Source organism: Poromitra crassiceps (genome assembly GCF_964638095.1).
Source record: "Poromitra crassiceps genome assembly, chromosome: 12".
Taxonomy (NCBI): domain Eukaryota; kingdom Metazoa; phylum Chordata; class Actinopteri; order Beryciformes; family Melamphaidae; genus Poromitra; species Poromitra crassiceps.
The window spans coordinates 21,398,566-21,423,565 of record NC_139632.1 but is presented as its reverse complement, the minus strand read 5'-3'; the positions used below and the strand labels follow the sequence as shown (position 1 = coordinate 21,423,565).

The 25,000-nt window shown below is 42.0% G+C and overlaps 2 protein-coding genes across 5 annotated transcripts in view; one reads left to right on the top strand and one right to left on the bottom strand.

Annotated features, from left to right (window-relative positions):
* The window catches only part of impact (impact RWD domain protein), a 16,544-nt gene extending 7,821 nt beyond the window's left edge, over positions 1 to 8,723 (bottom strand). Inside the window, exons 1-9 of the mRNA XM_083648462.1 lie at positions 8,588 to 8,723; positions 7,567 to 7,695; positions 7,425 to 7,477; positions 7,241 to 7,303; positions 6,996 to 7,081; positions 4,818 to 4,943; positions 4,589 to 4,683; positions 1,077 to 1,150; positions 469 to 559 (exon numbers count right to left, since the gene is read on the bottom strand). Of these exons, the coding sequence (XP_083504588.1) occupies positions 469 to 559; positions 1,077 to 1,150; positions 4,589 to 4,683; positions 4,818 to 4,943; positions 6,996 to 7,081; positions 7,241 to 7,303; positions 7,425 to 7,477; positions 7,567 to 7,695; positions 8,588 to 8,635 (765 nt within the window). The 5' untranslated portion in view covers positions 8,636 to 8,723. The remainder of the gene's footprint in view (positions 1 to 468; positions 560 to 1,076; positions 1,151 to 4,588; positions 4,684 to 4,817; positions 4,944 to 6,995; positions 7,082 to 7,240; positions 7,304 to 7,424; positions 7,478 to 7,566; positions 7,696 to 8,587) is intronic.
* A 375-nt stretch (positions 8,724 to 9,098) lies between these two features.
* Positions 9,099 to 25,000, top strand: part of osbpl1a (oxysterol binding protein-like 1A) — a 19,418-nt gene continuing 3,516 nt past the window's right edge. For 3 of the 4 annotated variants that reach the window (XR_014553218.1, XM_083647673.1, XM_083647672.1), the window contains exons 1-22: positions 9,099 to 9,374; positions 10,983 to 11,111; positions 12,337 to 12,422; positions 12,577 to 12,651; positions 12,808 to 12,919; positions 13,071 to 13,156; positions 14,280 to 14,424; positions 14,825 to 14,892; positions 14,976 to 15,020; positions 15,115 to 15,188; positions 15,280 to 15,343; positions 15,514 to 15,615; positions 15,740 to 15,862; positions 15,996 to 16,077; positions 16,733 to 16,839; positions 19,000 to 19,162; positions 20,228 to 20,411; positions 21,432 to 21,507; positions 22,545 to 22,679; positions 22,920 to 23,017; positions 23,112 to 23,294; positions 23,406 to 23,513. Coding sequence is in view for 3 of the 4 variants with exons in the window: in XM_083647673.1 (XP_083503799.1) it covers position 9,374; positions 10,983 to 11,111; positions 12,337 to 12,422; positions 12,577 to 12,651; positions 12,808 to 12,919; positions 13,071 to 13,156; positions 14,280 to 14,424; positions 14,825 to 14,892; positions 14,976 to 15,020; positions 15,115 to 15,188; positions 15,280 to 15,343; positions 15,514 to 15,615; positions 15,740 to 15,862; positions 15,996 to 16,077; positions 16,733 to 16,839; positions 19,000 to 19,162; positions 20,228 to 20,411; positions 21,432 to 21,507; positions 22,545 to 22,679; positions 22,920 to 23,017; positions 23,112 to 23,294; positions 23,406 to 23,513 (2,246 nt within the window). In the remaining variant the exon portion in view is untranslated. Of the gene's footprint in view, positions 9,375 to 10,982; positions 11,112 to 12,336; positions 12,423 to 12,574; positions 12,652 to 12,807; positions 12,920 to 13,070; positions 13,157 to 14,279; positions 14,425 to 14,824; positions 14,893 to 14,975; positions 15,021 to 15,114; positions 15,189 to 15,279; positions 15,344 to 15,513; positions 15,616 to 15,739; positions 15,863 to 15,995; positions 16,078 to 16,732; positions 16,840 to 18,999; positions 19,163 to 20,227; positions 20,412 to 21,431; positions 21,508 to 22,544; positions 22,680 to 22,919; positions 23,018 to 23,111; positions 23,295 to 23,405; positions 23,514 to 25,000 lie in introns of those variants that run through there. The other variant, XM_083647674.1, reaches the window with a different exon arrangement.

Sequence of the window (25,000 nt, the reverse complement as noted above, 5' to 3'; positions counted from 1 at the left end):
ATGAAAGCGCCTTCGCCAATCCACCTTCATGAGAATGGCTTCAGTCACACTGCTTTTTGCTTGCCTTCCTCCTTCCTTGTCGCCACTTAGTGGGTCGGTGGAATGGGTTGTACACGTTGTACACGTCCAATACCTATATAAGAGATGTAAAAGGCTTAGATGCACAACCTACCGTCAAAAAAAAAAAATCGATTTTTTTGACGAGTACACTCGTCGCTGGCAGTTAACAGCTGGATTGTGTTTGACGAGTACACTCGTCGCTGGCAGTTAAGGTGTTAACAAGCCCAGTATACCAAATAGTACACACAGCTGAAAGAGGGATCTGTTGGGTGGAGCTCAGCACATTAAACACATGTAGTAACCTGAAAGAGGGATCTGTTGGGTGGAGCTCAGCACTTTAAACACATGTAGTAACCTGAAAGAGGGATCTGTTGGGTGGAGCTCAGCACTTTAAACACATGTAGTAACCTGTAGTAAATGGAGCAGTCTGCCCCCTGCAGCCGTCTCGCCGTCATCTTCACAGTCCTGCATGAAGCTCTGCTTGTCCTCACAGTAGATTCTACAACAGAGAGAATGACAGCTTGTCCTCACAGTAGATTCTACAACAGAGAGAATGACAACAGCTTGGCGTAGGCTAAGAGAACGTGAGATGTTTAGGTCAGAGGCCTGGCCGGCAGCCTCTTCAGAGGAAACTTTTTAAAGTGGTCTAAATGTCAACATGTCCTTCCTCTGAGTCAGGACCACCCAGGCAGCGCACCAGCAGCTCTTCCTCCATGTCATTAGGCGCGTGCGTACACACGCGTGCGAACACACACGCCAACGCACGGACATACATTTAGTCATGCAATACTCATTTTCTCCATCGCTTTTCTTGACCTCTAAATGCAGTAATGGGCACTTTTTAAACGGATTGACAGAACTTGACATCTCTATTTATAAGGCTAATGTTATTCTCCACTAATAATGACACACTGAAAAGACCAACCATGCAACTGAGAATGTTAGCATGGTTTGCATAATAAAGCCAATGTGGACATCACTTCAAGTTCACACCTATCTGACATAGCTGACCTCACCTGTAGGCATAAATATTATGAGTGGCACTTGCAATCTTCTTGTTTTCATACAGCGTGTCCAGGACCACTTTAATCTGCAACACAAAACAGATACAGATGGTCAGCTCTTCCTTGCCCACTCCTACTGTGCCTCAACATCCATTTGATTAAAAATTCAATATTGACACATCAATATGCAGCACTGTGGAGGTGTTGTTGTAGGTCCATGGCCAACATGATTTTACCCTGCACTCTAAGCCACAGTATATTAGAATATATATCAGGTTAAAACAGATGCTGCTAGCAGCTGAGGAAATTACAGTTACAGAGGCCATCAGACTGTCAGATGCAGTTATTACATAGCTGTCAGCACATTCAATTGCACAAGAAAGAAAACTCTAAATTCTCAATATTATCTGCCTTCAGCCAAGCTACCCCAGAGCTTTATGACAAATACAAACGTGTGTTTTGTTTTACAGCTAAATGTTGGAACAGTCTAAAGCAGAGGTTTTCAAAGTCTGAAACAGAAGGCCGCCCCTCCACCCCCCCGGGCCTCTGACAGAGCCTGGACCCCCCGTTTACTTGCTTAGTTTTGCTCAATTTCTACATGCCTATTTGATCCCACAGATGCTCAACAATTGAGCCAAGATAGCCTAGTAATGCTGTCGGATATTTTTTCACTTCCATTCACTGAGCCTCCCCTGAAACTGTTTGGAGACCCGTCTCCCACTTTGAAAACCACTGGTCTAAAGGGCTTTACCAGTGGAGCCAAGACTACATTATTATTCAAAAGGAGTTAGCATCATTTTAGGTTTCCAGGCACTTATGCACATATTGCCTGTGCAATTTCAAGTTGCACCCAAAACAGAATTTATTTATATATTACTTGATTTGGGAAAATCGGCTTTTGCTGCATTCCAGGGCATCTCAGACATATTGTATTTACGTGTGGGAAACTGGGAAATTTCGATGATACCCGAGTTTCCCACTCGTACATACAACATTGGAGGGCCGTTCAATGTGCTCGTAACTAGTAAATACGATATTTCCAAGGTGCACTGTAGTCCAGCATTAGGATTTGGACTCCTGCTCCACTTTGTTAGACTTTCCCTCTGTCTCTAGTCCCCTCTCTCCTCATGTTTCACTGTCTACTTCCAGCAGATCTATGTGAGTCAGTCTGTGTCTTGTCAGTAATCACCCCGGATGTTTCCCATGTGTAATCAATCAGCCACTGTGTGTATTTAGGTCCCTGTCCCCTGGTTAGTCTTCGTCTGGTCATCTGAAAGTCCACGTGTTCTGTCTATGTTAGGCTACCTGTCATACTATGTTACCTGTAACAATAAATACCCGGTGTTGGGGGGTTTAACTTCATCTGCATCCTGCTGTTGTTCTGCAATTTACCTCTTTCACAGCAGCCATTTTGTATCTAAAAATCAGGGTAAACACAGGTGCAACCAAAAACATTAATGAGACTTTCAAACTTCTGAACTATTTAGGTGTTCCAGTGCTGGGGCCCTCATTAATGTTTTGGTTGCACCTGTCTGCCTATTAGACACAAAATTAATGGCTGCTGTGAAAAACACCCATTGGGTCCTCTACACCAGGGGTTCCCAACCTTTTTTGTGCCAAGGACCGGTAGATACATGGAAAAAAGTTGCGGACCGGTTGCCAATTTTAATAGTTTTAGTTACATATATATTTACTCACCAGGTGGCGACAAAGGGTAACAGCCTTTTGTGTTGTACTGTATGTAGCCTAACAGTATTTATGTTTTTGTTTCAACTACAAAAATAAATAAACGTCAACTTGAAACTATGTTTTAACTACCACACACAACCTATAATATTATAGCCTATGTTTATATATTAATACCAAATACCAAATACCCAATACCCGGTACCAAATGCGTTGACAGAATGTATATGTTTTTGTCATGTTTTCATACACTTTCTATAATAAAACATCTAAAAAGCAACGATCGCATCAGATGGGGACAATCTTATTAACTGGGGGTCCGTGGTCTAGTTTATGGGTCCTTACATGAAAAGGTTGCTCTACACGGGGTGTGCATGGTGCTAAGACTGTCACTGCCAATTGTTTGATGCACATTGTTTATTCAGGATCTTTGTATATTAGCAACTATCTCCCAAAGCTAGTACAACAGTGATAATATATCCCAGTGTGATTTTACAGAGATAGATTATTCCTGGTGTTATAATAAAATAAAGATAATTTGGAAAGCTCGAAGAAATAAGTTGTCCAAGTTGTCCAAAATCAGTGTCCTATTTGTTGCAGTTGAACAGCTCTTTGTTTTGTCTCAATTTAAATCACTGGTTACAATCTTCGGTCTAATTTAATTTCCGGTTACAATCTTCAGTCTAATTTAATTTCCTGTTTAAGTTTCACCTATAGTGAAGTGTCTCTGGGTGTGTGTGTGTGTGTGTGTGTGTGCGTGCGTGCGTGCGTGCGTGCGTGAGCAGAATTGTGTTCGGCCACAGCTATGCCATTTTATGTGCGATCGGGCTGAATCTTTCAGGAAATGTAATTAGGTAATTAGGGACGATTAATTGCCCTAAGTACCTAATGATGTGATGTCACTTGAACAATGATGACATCATCTGGTGATATCATCACTGATGACATTATCATTGAGTGCTCGAGTGACATCACTGGTGACATCACCAATTCTATACATATCATCAGTGATTTATGATGAATTTGAGTGTGTCCCGGAGGCTTTGGAGACCACTACAGTATGTTTCAGACCAGGGGGGTCTAACTCCCAGGGGTCTTTGTTGTTGTGAAAATATGTAAATTGTGTTTAAAGGTGGAAGGCAGACTCTTAATGAACACAATGTGTTGAGTAGTCGAGATCAGTTCATCCCTCTGGAGGATGGCAACGTCTGTGCGACTGTGGCTCAGGAGGTAGAGCGGGTCGTCCACTAATCAGAAGGTCGTGGTTCGATCCCCGGCTCCTCCAGTCCGCATGTCGAAGTGTCCTTGGGCAATACACTGAACCCCAAATTGCTCCCGATGGCTGTGCTAGCACCCTGCTAGCACCCTGCGTGGCAGCTGGCCGCCTTCGGTGTGTGAATGGGTGAATGTAGGCACATTGTAAATCGCTTTGGATAAAATCGCTATATAAATGCAGTCCATTTTACCATGTAATTATTCGTGTACAAATAGCACCTCATAGCAGGTGGAAGCTTTTAAGAGGAGCTGTTATGTTACCCAGAGATTGAGATTTAGCTACCAGGAACGAGCCAGAGGATGCTTTCGTTTCTAAAGTGGTGAGTAAATTAGGACACGGAATGCCACTCCTGTGGAGGAGGATCCTCATCTCAGGGGTAATTTCTACCTAAACATCACATATTCGAAGACGGGGACACACATTTTAACTTTTAACTTTCTCATTGAAGGATCTGATAGGAACTCGATATTTTATTTGTATTTTGTCGAGAAATCAAGCATGCTGAACTAAAGAACTCAGGAACTAAATGCCAAATGTATTGAAATGTTCAAACATGCCGCACCTGTCTGGGAGTCACCACAGGTGCTAAGTGAGGCTGGAAGGTGCTGCGTCGGTCTGTGATAGTCGTCCCATGTTGTATCGGAGGAACCTCTTCAGCTGCAGCAGAAAATGTCACACATCGTGCCTGAGACATGGGCGTTACAATGAACTTCATACAGTACATTGTGCCTTATAGAGACGTGGGCGTGACAATTAATTTATAATAAAAATGCTAATTCAATGGGCCGTACCATTTGCATGCTCCATGAAGAGATGAGCATTTTCTGTGTTCAGTTTCAACGTCCTGAAGTCTGGAATATCTTCATCATCATCCTCTTCCTCCTCAGTTGTCATATTCACCTTCTCCGGTTGTTCCACTGAAGTAGTAAAGTCATAAATGTCATGTCTTGATGTAAAGATCTTTTACTGCCATTTTTGTTGTTATTGTTGTTGGTGGTGGGGGTGTGTGTGTGTGTGTGTGTGTGTGTGTGTGTGTGTGTGTGTGTGTGTGTGTGTGTGTGTGTGTGTGTGTGTGTGTGTGTGTGTGTGTGTGTGTGTGTGTGTGTGTGTGTGTGTGTGTGTGTGTGTGTGTGTGTGTCTGTGTGTGTGTGTGTGTGCGTGTGTGTCCCTAAAGGCCCCTTCTGCTGGCCAGGCAACTTCTCATTAAAATGGAACTTCAATTTCACCTACTGTGAAACTCATGATCAAATTACCATTATGTGACCTTAACACTACCATTAATATTGTTTCATGACCTATAGACAGATTCTCCATAGCATGGATGACACCAATTAGGTAGAAATACATTAATATGTAAGATTTTTGATTTAGCTAAAATCTTAAAGAAAATAGGAAAAGCTGTGATTTAGAGAGAAGTATTATAATAGGAAAAATAATTACTTGTTTGAAGTTGAATTGGTTGTACATCTAAAAACAATTAGAAGTGGAGTACATGTATTAAGTCAATATGCTTGCATTTTCTTAATCTACTTCTAGACGGTTTTCGATGGAATTCTGTTGCTAGGGAACAGTTTGGACCGTAGTTGACAATATGCTTTTACTAAGATGCATAATTGCACACGTGTGCATGCACAATCTCTCTCTCTCTCTCACGCACGCACGCACGCACGCACACACACACACACACACACGCACACACACACACACACACACACACACACACACACACACACACACACACACACACACACACACAACCAAAATCCATCCTAAATGTGTGAAATCACTTATATTTTTCGATGCACAGTCATTCATCTAAACATGACATCTGTCATGTTTAGTCCCTTTTCTCTGAAAGGTCTCAAACATCATCACGATCTCTTCTACTCTCGGCACCACGTTTTTGTCATTTGAATGGGAATAAGTTGTCCATCCACGCCCACCAATTAGTCTAATTGCCACATGAATGATGGAGAGCAGACAGTTGGCACTTATAGTACAATAGTACACTTCATATTTGTCCGGCTTGTTGCTCAGAAGAGGCCGTCTGACTCACTGATAGATACTGTCGGGCTCAGCATAGATAACCAAGAAAACCTCCCCAAAAACCTGATCCAGCGTGACACTTCAGACACTTCAGACACTTCAGTCTAGGTAACGGAGGTCATTACTTAGATAGGGATCTTAATTCACTGCAGTCACTCAAACTCAGACACAGGGGAGAGGTTTTTGTCACTGTCCTCACAGGTCTTTGTGCTCATCTTATCACAGCCACGCTCCGGACCAAAACACAGCTAATGGAGGAGTACCTTAGCACAACTTAAACTGGAAAGCTTTTTATAAAAGGCTTCAGGGAGGAAGAGGATTTAATTGGATATTTGATATATAACCATTTTATTTTAAAAGAATGGTTCAATAACTTACCCATTGATGAACAGTAGGCCCCATATCAGAGTCAAAGAGTGCGTTTACTGTACATGCAAACAATAAACGGATAACTGAGAATAATCAGGTAACTGGCAATAATCTTATTTCCTCGTTTACATGCACTTAGTAAATAGCGGGAACTCACCTCAAAGTGCGTGAGTGGACATTGACGGCAATGAATAAACCTGATGACTCAGCAGTAACCTAGGTGTGTTTATCGATTTTCTCATAAACTGATAACGGCCTTTATCCGATAAAGGATGCTGTTTATATGACACTTGAATAATCAGGTAACTCTAGAAATCCGCAAATAAACAGTTTATTAGTGTGCATGTAAACGCACTCAATTAGACGTTACTATGTACCGTATCGTAGTGGAGAGCATGGAATGGAAACTGTTGAGTATACACAAGTGGTTTCCCCCAGTACTGTGCAGTAAGTAATTTTGGATTCATAAATGTCTATCAAATCATATCCGGTTTTTACAAATTGCTTGTGAAAGTGTGGGCTTTAATCAAAAATAGTCATTTTTAACACCTCACCTGTTTCTGTGCTTTGGGATTTCTCGATGAGAAAGTCGCGGATGTTTTCCACCCAGAGGTACAGGATGCTCTCGCCTGCATTCTCTCTGTTGAAATGGAAATAGTTCCTTGTGGGGGTCGATTCTCTACAAGATACACTTTGGAAGGTTTTGTGCTGTTTATGGAAAGAATCAGACGTTTTCTTTTTGTGGCTAACTATCGCTCTACAATAGCTCCCAAAGTCATACATTAAGAAAAGCACTCACACATAAAGGTCTTCAAGGCTGTTGGCCAATTTTACCCTCTCAAGGCCTCGCAGCCAGGCGGCACTACAAATGCAAAGGGCAAAGAGAGGGCTATAAGTGGGATGCTCCATGAGGGCCTTTGAGTGGGATGTTGCTCTGGGAATTCAGTTCTTGGCCCTAAGCTTACATTTAAAAGGGATCTTACTTAATCTGGTAGATGGGCGGTGCTGCGCTCGGATAATCAGGAGGGAGAATTATCTGGTTATTTATAGAACAAAACATATACATTTGATTACATATTGCAATGATACACACACATATGTGTTTAATAAGTGATTTGTTTTTACCTGTAAACATGCAGTCAGTTTTGGCTCCTCCAAGTTATTGGATATTTTGATGCAAAATATTCTAGCTGCTTCATCTATAACACACCATTCATCACCATATATGGAGGAGAGCGCCTCGACCTCTTCAATCTAAATGAGAGGAAACAAAAATGAAGCATCATCATCAATAATACAGCAGTGACATAGGTCTGCACAGGGATTAGGCTTGTATTACAACTAACATTTTAATATTTGGATGTGTTGCCTACTGAAGACCTCATTATTCCTCACATGTACAAGTTTCAACTCTCGTTCTGCAAGCAAAAGCTTTCATTGTACTAATGATTGTACTTCAAAAGGAATAGAGAACTTAAAACACAATTAGAATAAAAGTTACAACTTAAAACTTACAATGAGAGCAGCAGCAGCATCTCATTTGTGATTATAAAATCTGTCCATCTGCACACACACACATTTAGGCCTACTTAGTTCACACTCGAACAATGTTACATTACAACTGATGGGGAATTAGACTAAAGGGTACAAATAAGATAACCTTCACTCACAGAGCACAAAAATACAGTTTGGTGGAAATAATTTTCATTAGTCATGTGTGCTTGTAATGACGTCAGTGTGCTTCCCTTTCTTTTTTGCAGCCAGTGGTCATGATGGGTCATGATGGGGGCAGTGTGGGCTCTGATTTGTATACAGCTTGACACATCACAGCAACAGGTGTTTGAAGCCACAACTCGGAGACAACTTGCAGTGTTTCTCCTCTTTTCTCCTGCAGTCTGTGCTCAAGAATGTGTATTTTAACATTATTCATGGAGCTGTTGGTTTTGCATTTGTGGGTTATTTTTTTCATGTTTATTAACTTAATTTGGTCTCTGGGATATTAGGATCAAGATCTTGCGATAGTGGCTATCTCATTACGCTCTCTGCAGGCCGCCTCTACACACTACAGCTGAACTGCACTCAACTATTTTGCCAGGCTGTTATGGTTGTATAAGTGTAACTTTATCTGAGTGTCAAGATAGCTTACTTGAGATTGAAGATCCCCTGCATTCTCCGGATTTAGGATGTCGGCCATTTATTTACATCATCGTCAAACGATGATGACAATGAATTAGTGGGAGAGTCCGAAAATTGACAACTAATAGACAACTGTAACGGCCCAGCCCCTAGTGAACCCAGTGTGTGGCGTTATAAAACTACTTCCAGGGCGAATTATACATAGGGTGCGTTGGATTTGTCCTCTGGAGTCTGCCGCATGTTGACTGTCTTGGACATGACCAGCTAGCATAAACTTAAACTTAAAATTGAAAATTGAATTAATCGTAGATCATCTATGAGGCCATGTGAGTTGATTTGTTCTGGAAAATTGTATAAAAATATATATATATATATATAAAAAAAAAAAAAAAAAGATTCACCAGCTTTTATTTTGAAATTAACAGAGTCTGGCCCGGGCGAGTTCCGCAGTGCAAAGATCAGCTGATATCAGTGTAAACAGAAAACAAGGTGTGTGTGTTTGTGTGTGTGTGTGTGTGTGTGTGTGTGACCGACGTGCTTTGTCGGTTTAGAGATAAGCCTCAAACGCTGCTCTCTCTCTCTCTCTTGCTGAGAGTGATGTGTCGGGGGATGAAGGCGAGCTGCCGGTGGCCATGCGGCTGTTTGTAAGCCAGTAGAGGAGCAGACCTTCCTCAGGAGGAATCACATGCCGACCTCTTCAGCCACCTCAGCAGGAGACCAGGCTCCTGTGTGAGGGCACGTTGCTGTCTCTGGGCCGAATAGGATTTTTTCTCTCTAGGATTCCCCGAGTTTACTCAGTAAGTGCCTGGCAGTGTTTTCCTCCCTCTTTGCTCTACATTACCACTGGAATATTGTTCATTCAAATCAGTTTCTTGCTTCATGCCACTAATTGGTAGTACAGTATTATTTGACACTATAACCTGACACTTCAGACTGATTTTACACCACAAATTGGCCTAATAGTGTCATCGTGTAGGAAAAATTAATTGTGTTTAGAGAATTGATGCCCCCGAACTGCAAATCCTCACTCAGTCGAGAATCGATTCACTTTAATGTATCTTTGTAAAAGCTGGAAATGGCAGATATAAAGGAAGTCACAAGACAACCTGCAATCTTGACCACAATCTCCAAACTCTGCTGCTCAGCACTTTATAGTTTTCACTCAGCATTACAACTTGAAGATGAGAAGGGAAATCAAACTACTTTAAACTAAGTCTGTCTGTACAACACTTACCTAAAATCAAGAGTTTGCAGAGCTTTATTAAAAGGATTAAAACATATGAATAGCAAATTGTATGAATATGAATAAGATATAATAACATTAATAAACACATTCAAAAGAGAAACTGGGTATAAAATATAAATTGTAAATTAAATGAAAACAGTCAAAAGGGGTAGGGGGGGGGGTAAATGAAAGTAATTATGAATCAAATAAGATTAAATAAAGTCCATGCTGTAATGTAATCTGATTAGGTTAAATATGCCATTACAGTGTCACAGAGGATTTGAGGAAATTGTGGGTCTACTGTATGGGGAGGCCAAATACAGGCTACTCAAAACCAGCAGTAGAAAAGTCACATGCCTTTGAATCCCAGGTGAACCTGTTTGTTTCTGTGCCAATTCTACCCTCTCTGTCTTCTCAAAGCCTCAGGAGGCATTCAGGGCATGTCAGGACCCAGTCTGCTTTACCACATTCTTATTGATGTGACCCATTAATCTTTCGCAATAGTCACATGACATTCCATGACATTACGGACAGCAAGCTTTTTTCTTGCCACATACCAGCGTTTCCACTGCAAATGCCGAACGTCATGTGGATTTACGCTGCCTAAAGGGAGAGGCGTGACTTTTTCCCTTCCCGCAAGGCTATCGTCTGGTGACTGCAACCTTTTGTAACGATTAAGATTTCCTCCTTCTCCCCTTCTGACAGTTGTTTTTAAATTTCCTCATCATCTGACAACACAAGCTCTTGTGACCTTTTCCTATGTGGCTTAAGCAATTAGCGGTGATGTGTTCTCAGGCAACAGGAGGAGCCCCACTGACCTCTCCAAATCAGACTTAACATTTGAGAGGTATCCGTCGCTTTAATTGGAAGACAAACGTGCTCTCCTGAGACATGCATCCTAGCTTCTAAAATTTGAAAACTGTTGAAAGATGTTAGAAAGCTCCCCTAACATCGTCTCTAGAGAACGGCATACGTGATGCTGCTGATAACAGCTCATCTGTTTTCTCTAAGTGGTGTCACTGAGCTCTAACAGTGATTCAGAATGAACTAAACCACAAATACCTACAGGGTTGTTTTTATACCCTCAATGCATCATTGATTAATTAAAAGTAAAACATGTAAAAATACAATGTTTTTTTTCTTTCTTCTTCTTCTTACTGTTGATGTGTTTGCTGTGCAGTGTCTATGGAGGAGCTGGAGCCGGAGGAACAGTTCCTTCGTCACGCCAGGAATGGAGACCTGCCCGGGATTCAGAGGCTCCTCATGTCCACGATTAAGGAAGAGACTCAGATTAACATCAACTGCAAAGGTGCACATCACTAGTGTTGTAGTACTCGAGACCGATCTTGGTCTCGAGACCGGAGACACATTTTGATGGTCTCGGTCTTGTCTTGAACTCACCCTCCCTCGATCTTGGTCTTGACTCGGTCTCGGTCTAGGACTCAGGGGTGTCAAACATGCGGCCCGGGGGCCTGATCCGGCCCCCCAAAGGGTCCAATGCGGCCCAAAGGATAACTTTGCAAAGTGTGAAAATTGCACTGAGAAGTCCTTCAATCCAATGTGATGCACTTGTGAAGGCTAAGAGGTACCAGGTTTCAGGAGCAAGTTCAATTAAGTTGCCTATTCATCTGTATTAATCACTAGGTCAGCTATTTTCATTACCTTTGCTTGACTATAGAGAATTGCACAGTTGCCATCAATTGTAATCAGGGGTGTAGTGATAAATACAGAGGTGGGTAAACGGGGTATCCACGGTGAGTAGTTTGCCCTCATTGATTGATACAGTTGATCTGAAAATAGGTGAGTAAATTATCTGCCTCATTTCAAAGGGGTGGGTAAATTGCGTTTACTTGCGTTTACCCTCGACTACACCCGATTGTGCTTGATGGTATCTGAGATAACCCTACATACTGTAGGGTTGTACCTGTAATTCTTTACACTAAGATAAATGGGAACATTTTGAGGTTTTGTCATTTATAGGTTATTATTGATTATTGATTTTCATTGTCTGGCCCACTTGACACCAAATTGGGTCGTATGTGGCCCGTGGACTAAAATGAGTTTGACACCCCTGGTCTAGGTGGTATATGGGAATAATAATAATGAAAATGTGTTGGTTAGGAATGGGACCATACGATTTGATACACGATGTGGGGTTCATGATTCGATAAAAGCACAATACGATGTTATAAATAAAAGTTCACTGACAGCAAAGCCTGACTGTGCAGGAATATGGTTATTTCTGAGCCACGGATGTTGGCATTGTCTTGCTAGAATAGAAACAATTTAAAAATGGCATTTCAAAGTGCAAGTAATATACTGTGAATGAAGAGCTTCTTGAAATTGTGATGGGCGAGCCGTCTCATTCGTGACTTCTACAGCAGAGTAAAAATGATGCTAATATTGGGATTCATTTTTTTCTGCCCCACGATGCATATTGTCAGATTTGGTCCTATCCCTAGTGTCAGTATGAGCTAGAATCACCTGGCGATGGTTGAATTGCTGTATTTGTGTAACATGTGATCTGTATTCAGGTAAGAGTAAGTCCAACCTGGGATGGGCTCCGCTTCATTTGGCCTGTTACTTTGGACACAAAGATGTAGTGGACGAACTGCTTAAGGTATCGTGTAATTTTGCTGTAATTTAACAGAAATGGGAGATTTTTATTGGCACATTGTAGGTTTTGAATAAGTGTGTGTGTGTGTGTGCCTGTTGTTTTGCGTGTGCGTGTGTGTTTGTTTGCGTGCGTGTGTGTTGTTGCGTGCATACTGCAGGCAGGAGCAGACGCCAACTTGCTTAATAACATGGGCGACACGCCGCTGCACAAAGCTGCCTTCACAGGACGAAAGGTACCTTTATGTTTCCTGAATTTGACATTCTTGATTTTAAGTTTGTTAACGTTGTCACTGAACTCTTTCTTGTTTTGATGAGTATGATTTTGTGCATGTATTTTTTCATCCACTCGCTCAATCAATCAATCACTCAATCAATCACGTATTGATCAGGAGGTTGTCATGCTGCTGCTGCGCTTTGATGCATGTGCTACTGTCATCAATGGGACAGCACAGATTCCTAAAGATGTCACTCAAAATGCAGAGATCAGAAGCATGTTAGAAGGTGAGATGGGAAAATGTATTTGTCAATCTCCATGAATATCCTGTTTGTTTAATGTTAAATCAGAGTTACATATTCATACAATAACATGTATGAATCCTTAGAAATCACCTTAAACTATTTCTTTACAATCACATCCTTTTGCTGGTGCCAGCGGCTGAGAGAACAGAGGAGAGGAAACTGGAGGAACAACTTTTGGAAGCCGCGAGAGAAGGCGATCTTTCAACTCTGACTCAGCTGGTTAGTGACACACTCTGGTCAGTTGTCTTTGCTCTCGGCTAACAACCCTAAAGATTTAGAGTTGACCTCTCAAAAGTGTTTTTCAGTATTACAATTTGTAGAATAATTATTATAACTACAGCTTTAATGAGTTAATTTCTATAGTCAGTGTAATGGGCTAAATGGGGGGGTGTGTGTTTATGTCTGTACATGTCAGCTATTAATTGTCTACAAGACTTGTCAAGTCAGGTTTATTTGTATATCCTTTAATCACAGTTTCACTATCAAAGTGTTTCACAACGCCCACTTTATCAAAACATAAATTCATTCAATTCATTCATTCAATCTTTATTTAAACTTGAAAATTCAGTATTACTCAATAAAAACATAGTACGTAATAAATACTATACAAAATCTAAACATAATAGAGTGTAAACATATAAAGTGTGTACAGTCAATCAAAACAACTGCAGATTATGGTGGTGGAATGGTTGGTGATTAGGGATTTAATCTGACCGGAGGATACCAAAGTATTGAGTTTTAGTGTTTGTTGTATGGTGTTCCATGTATGATGTGCACAGTAGTTAAAAAAAAAGTTTTCCTGAGTTCAGTACAAACTCTTGGTGTTTTAAGAGTGGGCCAGTTGTTGTCTCGTGTACCATAGGTGCCAGATTTCCACTTCAGTAGCAAAGTGAGGTAATTTGGAGAATCTCCAATTAAGGTTTTATATAAAAACAGATGCCAGTGCAATTCTCGCCTTTTTGTGCAAAATGAAATCAAAAACGTCAACCTAGAAAGCTTAGATGAAGAAGAAACATTGGGAAGGGCATCACACAGAGAGGGAGAGCTCCCCCTTAGGACGGACAAAATGGAACATAAACAAACACAAACACACAGAATAAACACAGTAAGAAGTAAAGCCTGAGCTGTAGCTACACCAAATCCTGCACTGAGAGTGAGGATGGAATCAAAGTTTCCACTTGGTTCCTCCGCTCGCAATTTGGCTAATTAAAATGTCCGCCGGGCACCGCCATGTTCATGCTTTATGCTTAGAAGAATACCAAACCCCTTCAGCACACTTAGCCCCTACTCTGAATCTAGAGACAGGATTTAAGGTTCTTTCTTTCTTCTCTGTTCGTTCTAGCTCAACAAGAAGAAGCCACCAGACATCAAGTGTACTGATCTGTTGGGAAACACTCCGCTCCACTGTGCAGCCTACCGAGGCCAGAAGCAATGTGCCCTGAAGCTGCTCAAGAGCGGGGCCAGCCCAACTACCAAGAACAAGAATGGTAAAACTCATCAGCCGTGGCGCTAACTGTCGAGAGTGACCACGAGACGAGAGTGCTGTTAAAATCACAGAGGCCCCATTAGTTCTCAGGGCTTCATGACAGAATGTCTGGCAAGCTCATGTTGCCTGCTTGTTGCACAGCAGTAAACTAACTAAAAAAATAAATAAAATAAAAAACTGAAAGTAACGTTAATCAGTTAGCAGCTTGAAAATGTACGCCTTTGCTTTCTGTTTTGTTTGTAAGCGATTCTTGTTATGAGATGTCAGCTTCAGCTGTCATATTCAGATGGCAAAAAGAAGTTCCAGACTTCAGTTTCACAATCTTGACAGATACAAATCATTGTTATCAGCCTTTACGGGTCAAGTCATCCTCCATATCATTTTGTGTCATTACCTCCCAGGCCAGACTGTGTTCGACCTGGCCAACGATGCAGTGATGAAGCAGGTCCTTGAAGTCAACGTCCACCGAGTGAGTGACCGTGTCCTTCCCAAAGTGAAGTTTATTTTATTTTATTTTATTCATGTTCCATCCGTGTTCTCTGTCCGTCACAGGGTATGACCCGCCGTGTCAACATGTTTGAAGGACTCATTTGGAAGGTAGTATAGAGTGTGGCGATGATCATTAAATAACACAAGATAGAAAGCAATGAGAAGGAGAGCTCTTACTCTGCTCTTGTGGTTCGTCCGGTAGTCCTCCAGATTCTTCGGCTGGCGCTCCTACTGGGTCGTCCTGCAGGATGGGGTGTTGTCCTGGTATTCCAAACAGTAGGTACCGGCACTATTTGTTTAATCACATTTCACACAGATTGCGGAAAAATGTCTTAGAAAACTGTCTTGTCTGTCTATCTATCTAAAGGTCAGATGCGGCTGCCAATATCAGAAGGCAAGGCTGTAAATCTCTGACACAGGCTCACTGTTTGGTAAGCCAAGATTTCAACATTATTCTCCCTTTGCGCAGATAAGGGGATAAATGATAGGCCTATATATTATTATTCAAAATTCTTGTTCTCCTGAGCCCAGATTCAGACCAATATGTCAGCACACCCACAGGCTGCAATGCTCTTTTTAATATTTAGGTTTTGCTTTTCAGATCAGAGCAAACGATAGCTGCTTTTTTACCCTCAAGTGCTTTGACGACAGCGTGCATCACTTCAAAGTTTCACCTAAAAATGACCCAGAGGCAGCAAGAAAAGTGAGGGTTTTTCTTTTCCGGCTCTGATCTCAAGTGCCTTCTCTACTACATCCGTCAGGTGTCCTTGCTGTGGTGTTTGGCTTTCCTAATGATGTGAGTGAAAAGCTGTTACTGTGTCTTGCAGTCTTGGCTGGATGCACTGGAGGAACACTCTGCCTACAGCACACACTACTGCTCCCAAGATCAGGGCAGCGAAGAGGAGGAAGAGGAGGTGATCTCACTCGGGGAGCTCACAGAATCACTACAGGTGGCAGCGGACAAAGAAATCTCTCATTAATACGTCAACATAATTATAGTGTTTTCACGGTACTGTGATGCCCCGACACGTCCCATTCTGTGCTGTCTGTTCATCCGCTGTGCCCTTGTCTCTCTGGATCCAGGCAGCTGAGGCCAGCCATAAACGCCTGGAGAAGGAGGTGGCAGCTTTCCTGTCCATGGTGAAAAATGACGGGCTTGAAGAAAGTAAAACGTTGTATTTCATTTGCAATTGTGATGGGGTTTCTTGTCTTTTCTTTTTGGGGGGTAAATGTCGTAATATACATAACCGTAGAACCTCACTAGTATGAGCCACTTAAGAATAGAAATGGAAACCTTGTAGTTACAGCTACACACATTAACAAGGAACCTTCAAATGCACAATATTGATTGAAATTGTGCTTCCTGTCATTTAGACCAGTGGTTCTCTACCTTAACAAAGCCGTCTATTCGCAACCCCCATGACAAACATGCAGAGTGATTTTCTCTTTTCAGGTTTCATTTAATTCATTATCAGAGGCTGAAAACGAGTCAGTATTTCACAGCAAAAAAATGAAAAAATAGACATGATGATAAAAAAATGTATACAGTAGTAGTAATATGCTTTTTTCCTATCTCATAAATCATCTTGCGACTCACCTGTCTAGCCTGTTGTTGTTTGTAGCATTTCGGAGAACATTAAATAGAAAACACCTGAACACATTAAGAAAACACATAAGTTTATCTTCCTGTTAACTGCAGTTTGTCTTTCTGCTTTTCTTGCATCTTGTTTCATTCTACAAGTAAATTGCATTGCAGCAAATTATTTGGCACAAACTTTCCCTCATCATCAACAATGTTGTGTCCTTGTTTGTCCTGTCAGAGCTTCCATCCACAGTGTTACAGAAAATGCAGGAGATGTGTGAGTTGTCAAGCGAGACCAGTTCCAATCTGAGCATCTGTCTCGGCGTCTTTTCCAAACAGGAAGGGGTAAGTGTCTCTTCCCTATGACAGATTTCCTCTGTGCAAATGCCTTTGCCTCTACTGTTCTTCTTTTTTTCCTTGTCTATTCTATCCGTGATTACCAGCAATTTATTCCCCAAAAGACACTAACAAAAACATGCAGAATATAAATGCTGCAATCACCGGGGAAGCTGTAATCAATGCTGTTTTGTGTTTGTTACAGCATGTAAGAAGAAACACATTGCATTGGAAAATTTCATAAGGAACAATTCACAGTTTGTGTGTGTGTGTGTCAATGTACTTGATTATAATGGGTGGATTCAATGGATAAATGATACCACCTGTGGGTGACACAGCTGGATGTAGCTGGATGTAGACTCGCCTGTGTTGCAATAATCTTCTATACTATAATTGCAATAGCATCTGTCTCTCTGTCTGTCTGTCTGTCTGTCCTTCGCGTATCTTGAGAACCGTTGGTCAGATTGACTTCAAACTCGAGGAGTGCGCTGATGGCGACCTGACGGAGTGCAGTGCCCTGTTTTTGTGCGATTCGGATGCGAAACACATTCGATATTAATACATTTGTCTTCAGTTCTGCGCTCCTTCGGTCGTTGACACTAACTGAGAAAGTAAACACAGGATCGTCACTCTCAACGACCCTGTTAAGTAAGTGAGAAAAGTCCTTGAGGGTGAATGGAGGAAGGGGGGGGTTGATTGGGTAAAGTAAACATTAAAGCAGGGGTGGGCAATTAGAAAATGGTCGGGGGGCCACTCTCATAAACGATATTGGGTTCACGATAACGATACGATATTTTAACAATATTCTTTTGCGATCGATTTGTAAGTTGAGGGGGCAACCTCCACGCTAATTTGAGTAATTTCACCATTTTCATCCTCCGTGTCTGTAATGTCCCTAGTCTGTTCAAACAAAGCAATGAAAAGGAGAGTGAGCATGCAATCAGATGCAGATCAGTGCCACCATGTTCAGCTTCTTTTTCTCGCGATATGAGATTTCATCTCAACGATACATATTGTCACGTTTTGATATCGCGATATATTGTGGGACGATATATTGTGACATCCCTATTGAGAACCGTTCATCCGATTGACTTCAAACTTATGGAGTGTGCTCCTGGGAACTCGAAGTAGTGCAGCTCTGAATTTCTTGCAATTTGACATAGCGCCACCTACTGGCAACACAAAAAGCTGTGTATCTCGAGAAACATTTGTCCAATTGACTTCAACCTTGGGGAGTGCGCTGCTTGGACCCCGATGGAGTGCGGTGCCGCATTTCATGCAATTTGGACATTTTCCAGGACTGTCTATATGTCTGTCCTTTGCGTATCTCCAGAACCGTTTGTCGGATCCACTTCAAACTTGCGCTTAGGGGGACCTGACAGAGTGCATTTATCTACATAGTGCTTTACATGATAAAGTGGTTTACATAACAGCATCCATTTCCAATGTTTAGTCCAGAAGGCTGTGGCATTGTTTCGTTTACAATGGCCTGGTAATCTGGACAACATGCTGGGCACTCTCAGGTCTTCAGCCTGCAGGTGAAGAAGTAGCATATTTTGAAAGGAGCATTTGAAAAATTAGCACATCTTCAAATTAGACACAAAATGCGCCACCTAAAGGGGAGGTTTGTCTAATTGTTTATATCCCAGTCCATTGCAGTCATTTGATCTCTTCTTCTCCATGGGAATCATGTTCTCTGGCAGCCATTTGAGACATCGGCTTGGAGGCGGCTGTCCTGCATTACAGATAAACATGACTCGTCCCTCTACGCTCTGTCTCCTTCTGGGTCTGCTGATCAGAGCAGGGGCGCCATCAGCCAGTCACTATGCTGTAGTGTGTGTTTACTGACCTCCTGCCATCCAGGCTCAGTGCAGAGCAACACTGCTGCTCTGACTCAGTCTCTCTGACTATCATCATGCACTGTTTTGTTTGAACATAGTCTTGGAGTAAAATGTTCGTAGCCATGCTTTTGTCTAAAATTATCTATCATTAATAGGTTGGGTTCATGTGTTTTTATGTTGCCTGCTCATTGTGTGTGTGTGTGTGTGTTTGTCTGTGTGTGTGTGTGTGTGTGTGTGTGTGTGTGTGTGTGTGTGTGTGTGTGTGTGTGTGTGTGCGTGCGTGCGCGCGTGTGCATGTGTCTGTGCGCTGTGACCGCGGTGTGCTCAGGTGCGCAGTCTGAAATTGGAGCAGGAGGTAGAGAAGAACAAGATCCTGTCTGAAGCGCTGCAGACTCTTGCTACAGAGCATCACGAACTTGAGCAATCCGTCGTCAAGGGATCTCCACCACGCAGCGCGCTGAGCGAGGATGAGTTCTACGACGCTGTGTCTGGTGAGTTGACCGGCAAAAACATGACTGGATTTGGGGGACTGATGTTAGGAGCTTTTGTGACGAGCTCCGCTCACATCCCACGCTCTGTTATTCACCTGTAGGGCGCTGGGACTCTTTTTCCTGGCGGTGACTTGCTTTGGTACGTCTGACTCAAGCGTGTCATGAGTTTACCTGTTGTGTTGAAATAACTTGAAGCCTTTTCACACAAATTATTGTGATTGATTTTTGTGTGTGTGTGTGTGGAAATCTTGCATGGTAGTAGAATGAAAACAGGCCCGATTGCCTTCCAGTGACTGCTTTCACAACGGCTAGACGACTTTGATCTACAGAAATTCTGCAGGAGAAGTTTGGAATGTACTCATTCATTTTTTCTGATTACCTGTGTATTCAAACTTCATTGGTAACAGTAAGCCTTGAAAGGACTTCTGTTTATTTTTTTAAATGTAATTTGTTGCTGGATGCCTAATGTACCCAGTTCTCTCTTGGAAAAGACAAACTAATCGGATTGGACTGCCTGGATATGTCAAGGTTAAATTAAATTAAATGCTAACGATAGATGCATATATGGTAGATCTATATTCATAGTTGTTATGAGTATTGATCTCTTAGTGAGCATGGTAATCAATATGGTCTCTTCATGATTGATCAGTGTCATGCTGCATGTGTGTATGCTTGCTTGCCACTCTAAACGCAAGGTGTCCATGGGTTAGAAAAGTCTTGCATTATTTAAATCTAAGGTCTCAACAGTATTCGATCTCATTTCTCCTCTTATATTTTCTTTGCATTGCATGTCCACTCTTAACACAGAGATGTGTTACAGTAGGTTTGTAGTGGAATATGCTTTAGTAAACACAGTTGGACTTGATGTGCCTTGAGAATTCATTTCCTGGTGCCTTTTTCCTTATACTTTCCATTCATTTTTATTTACTGGTTTTGGTTTTTAAATTGGTTCTAAATGAATTTCCAGGTATTCAAAACGGCTTAAATTTTAAAAAGTGTAAAATCCATCTTTCTGACACCTGTCGATGCCCTGCTCAGTCTATCTCTCTCTCCCGTGTCTCTCAGAATCGGACTCGGACCACTCCCTGAGCGGCTTTGAGACGGTGGCCAGCCAGTCCTTTGACGAAGACGAGGAGGAGGAAAGCTCTGTCCTGTTGAGCAGCAGTCGCAGCACCCCCACCAGCATGTCACAAGAGGGTCACCATGGCCATGAGGAGGAGACTCAGCCCAATGGGATCCAAGAGTATAGGTGAGTCGTGCTGTATGACCCTACAAGTCCCCAAATGGACCGCTGACAGCCTGTGCTGTTATCCACCTTGCATCAAAACAGGAACAAATTCACACAAAAAAGGGCATGTCTCCTCACATCAGTGCGTTTGATGTTTTGAAGATCCGTTTCATTTTAAATCCAAAGGTTCACTTTCTGTTTTTGCCGCTTTTGACCTAATGTATGACCTCTGTTTCTTTTAATGATCTCTCTAATCTGCTCTTGCCCTGGCAGTTTTGTTTTCTGACTGAGCTTTATTTTGATTTTCATATGTTCTCTGCAGGTCTTGTCAGAGTGTGAATAATTTAGAGAGTGGGCCGGCCTGGTGAAGCCAAGAGAATGGCTTGTATTGAAAGGACTGAGCTCTGTGTTGGACCTGTTCAATATTGATGAGGTCACAGTGTAATGCAATAATCAGATGGCAGTACGATCCCGACGTTGAGTAAGCCCTCCAGACTCTGGAGAGTTCACACTTTTTAGATGGCTATCGCTTTTTATACTTTTTCTTTTCTTTTCTTTTAACCTCTGTTGTTTTATGGATTTATTTTTTCAATATCTTATTTGCTATTGTTCCTCTCATTTAGAGAAACCACCCACACATCAACCTTTAAAACTATTAAAGTGGATAAAATAGTTAGACATGGCTGCTCCTCTAAATCTATTAACGTTAGACTTTTAGGAAATAAGTTAACTCCTGTCAGTGTTACTGCAGAATTGCTCCTAGTTCTGCTCGACACCTTGTGTATTGGTGTTGATTGTCTCTCTGGGCTTTGGTCCAATTTGTCATTGTTACCTGTGCCTGAAACTACACTTAAAGGCTTTTGTTGTAGCCTGAAGACTATATTCACTTGAATAAGATATGACCGTGGCATGTCTGGCACATTTAATCTAATGAAATGTGGCTATTTTAGTATCAGTGGCACAAAGTCGATACAACTTACAAAGCCGTAATGTGTGTCTGTCTCTCTCTCTCTCTCTCTCTCTGTTTGTGTATTGTCTCAGGTCCAGTTTACCTGCACCTATGTTTTCAAGAAATGATTTTAGCATTTGGAGTATCCTCAGGAAGTGCATTGGAATGGTGAGTTTTCACTAGGGATGGACAATATATCGGCAATCATATCAGTATCGGCCGATGTTAGTAAAAAAAAATCATATTGGCATTGGTCCGATGTTGCAATGTTAATATCAGTAACTTATCGGTATCAGCCAAAGTTTTCACATTGAGAGGAAACAATGCGGTAAATCTATGATTCATGGGCTTTTCCAAATGTTTTGGAAATAAAGAAATGCATTACTTTGTTTACATGTGTTTTTCAGTATGCACAAAATTTGATTATTGTAGAACTGTGTTATCGGTTATCGGCCATAACAGCAATGTTAATATCGGTTATCGGTATTAGCCAAAATTTTCAGATCGATGCATCCCTAGCTTTCACTGATAACTGTGACGCAGCAAATGATGATGATATACTGTCTTTCTCCAAGCCATTTTAATGAACACCATGTTGGAAAATATCATCGCAAACCTCTTATCCATTTTTTTTTTCCCCAATTTTTCACAAGGAAGAAAAAACATGAATAACCATGTTATAACATCTTTTACTTTTCCAAAGTACCTGAAACTTTCACAAGTTATTTTTGGATATTAATATAATATAATTTGGAGATAAGAGATTTGCGCCAGACAGCAATGATATGTAAAATGTGCTGAATAGCATGTCTGACTGTGCTTTACTGTACTGCCGGCTGAAGGCATGAAAGCACATTATAATCCTGATATGGAATGTGGAGGATGTACAGACCGCAGTATTCACACTAATCATATATTTTCTAAAGCTGTCTTTCTTTTGGCTCCATGAGATATTAAAGAGGGATGCCTGCGATATGGGATTTTTAAATTCACCACACAAGTCCTTTTTTCATCCTTTGCTGCTTTAACTTAGTGATGTTGTGCCGCCCACAGCTCCACAATTTGGGACGTCTTATGACCAAATTCCACTCTATCTGTTCAACATCAAGCTTGAAAATCACATAAAGCGATCGCATTGTGAAGTGACTTTATTCTCTCTCTCGAATGTGTCCCCCACCCTCAATTGCGCTTCCTTTCTCCTTCAGGAACTCTCCAAGATTACAATGCCTGTGATTTTCAACGAGCCCCTCAGCTTCTTGCAGCGTCTGACGGAGTACATGGAGCACACTTACCTCATCCACCAGGCCAACGCCACTGTAGACTCCATTGACAGGATGAAGGTGCACGCTCCGTTTTATCTGCAAAATCTGCAAAAAGACGTCCAGTCATCCAATGTCAGGTCAAAATAGTGTTGATGTTACAATTACACTAAGATCTATGCCAGATTAAGGTCATGCAAATATAGATAGTGTGTGGGAAGTGTTTATCCATTCACAATTGCATGTTTTGTTGTTGTTTTTTTTACTATTCTGATACCTTTATTGTATGATTTTGAGTGTGTATTTGTTTGACTTTGGCAGTGTGTGGCTGCGTTTGCTGTGTCCGCTGTGGCCTCCCAGTGGGAGCGGACAGGAAAACCATTCAACCCGCTACTTGGAGAAACCTATGAATTGGTCAGGTGAGAGGGAATATCCATATAGTCAACACTGAATATTTACATTCACTTAACGGACTCAACCAAAGGTCCATCACATGTGTGCACCTGCTCCCAGAGAGGACCTGGGCTTCAGGCTGATATCGGAGCAGGTGAGCCACCATCCTCCAGTCAGCGCCTTCCATGCCGAGGGCCTGAAGCAAGACTTTGTCTTCCACGGCTCCATCTACCCCAAACTCAAGTTCTGGGGCAAAAGTGTGGAGGCTGAGCCAAAAGGCATCATCACACTGGAGCTGCCCAAGTAAGACCTTCTGATCAAAATTTACATGACCAATCATTTTCCAAATATTCTCCTCTGTATGGGTTTTTGACAGTTTTTTCTGACTCTACTAAGTCACTGTTTTTTCTACAGGCACAATGAAGCCTACACATGGACAAACCCTACATGCTGTGTTCACAATATTATTGTGGGCCAGCTGTGGATTGAGCAGTATGGAACTATGGAGGTGATTAACCACAAGTAAGAGGACAAAAAAAATTACTTGTCTACTTCTGGGAATACTTGGCTAGTTAGATTTTTGTGGCATGTATTGGACAGAGAGCTGATCCAGAAGGCAAAGCTCTCGATCTACCGGTCGATCTTCGTTCCTACCCTCACCTATGGTCATGAAGGATGGGTCATGACCGAAAGAAGAGAATTCTGAGTTTAAAAATTCTGAAAAACAAATCAGTCAGAATTCTCAGATTAAAGTCAGAATTCCAATGAAAAAAGTCAGCATACACATGTGACATCATTGATGATGTCACTGATTCAGTCATACCAAAGACTATAAAAATGGGACCCATTTGCCTCCCTGCTTGGCACTCAGCATCAAAGGGTTGGAATTGGGGGGTTAAATCACCATGTGATTCCCGAGCGCGGCGCACGCTGCCGCTCACCGCTCCCCCAGGGGATGGGTCAAATGCGGAGAACAAATTTCACACATTGTGTGACAATCAGTGGGACTTTACCTTTACCTTTACCTGATAATGTCATTGATGAGGTCACTGATGATATTACCAATGTTGTACCGAAATTTGGATGGATCATGGTTAAATTCTTACACTGGAGCCGCTGCTCCTTTGCATAGAAAGGAGTCAGTTGAGGTGGTTTGGGCATCTGGTAAGGATGCCACCTGGTCGCCTCCCTAGGGAGGTGTTCCAGGCACGTCCAGCTGGGAGGAGACCACAGGGCAGACCGATGGCTAAGTGGAGAGATTATATCTCCATGCTGGCCTGGGAACACTGCGGGATCCCCCAGTTATAGCTGGCTAATGTGGCCAGGGAAAGGGAAGTTTGGGGTTCCCTGCTGGAACTGCTACCTCCGCGACCCGATCCCAGATAAGCGGTTGAAGATGATAATGATGATGATGATGTATTGACCACCATACTTATAGAGTACCGCAGGAATGAGTCGGAAGTAGCAAATCTAAGGGGAAAAGTCTATGGGATTTTAGAATGGAGATTTCGGTTAAATGCATGAAATAAGGTCTGTGGTAAACAAAAAATTATGGGAGTGGAAATTTGTGTTCAGCAGGATAATTTGTTATGACTTTTGAAGTGATTTTCAAAGAACGCTTCAAAAGTCATAAAAGTGGTCATCATTTGTGAATATTATCCTGCTGAACACAAATTTCCACTCCCATAAACTTTTGTTAACCAAAGACCTTATTTCATGCATTTAACTGAAATCCCCATACAAGAATCCCATAGCCTTTTCCCCTTATGAACCAGCATGGTGGCGATTTCTGGGTAGGCCTACAAAAATACGTCATCCCTGCAGTACTCTATTTTAAAGACTAGAAATCTTGCGCGTGCTCGCCCGCTCAACTGGTAACGCTCATTTCTACCATGCCTTGTTGCTTTGCCCTCGAGGTCTCGCCCGCTTTCCGCGTCGTGGCCTCGCCCACTCAACTGGCATCTTTGCACGTGCACAGTTGAGCAAATGTGGGCCGCTCAAACCCTCGC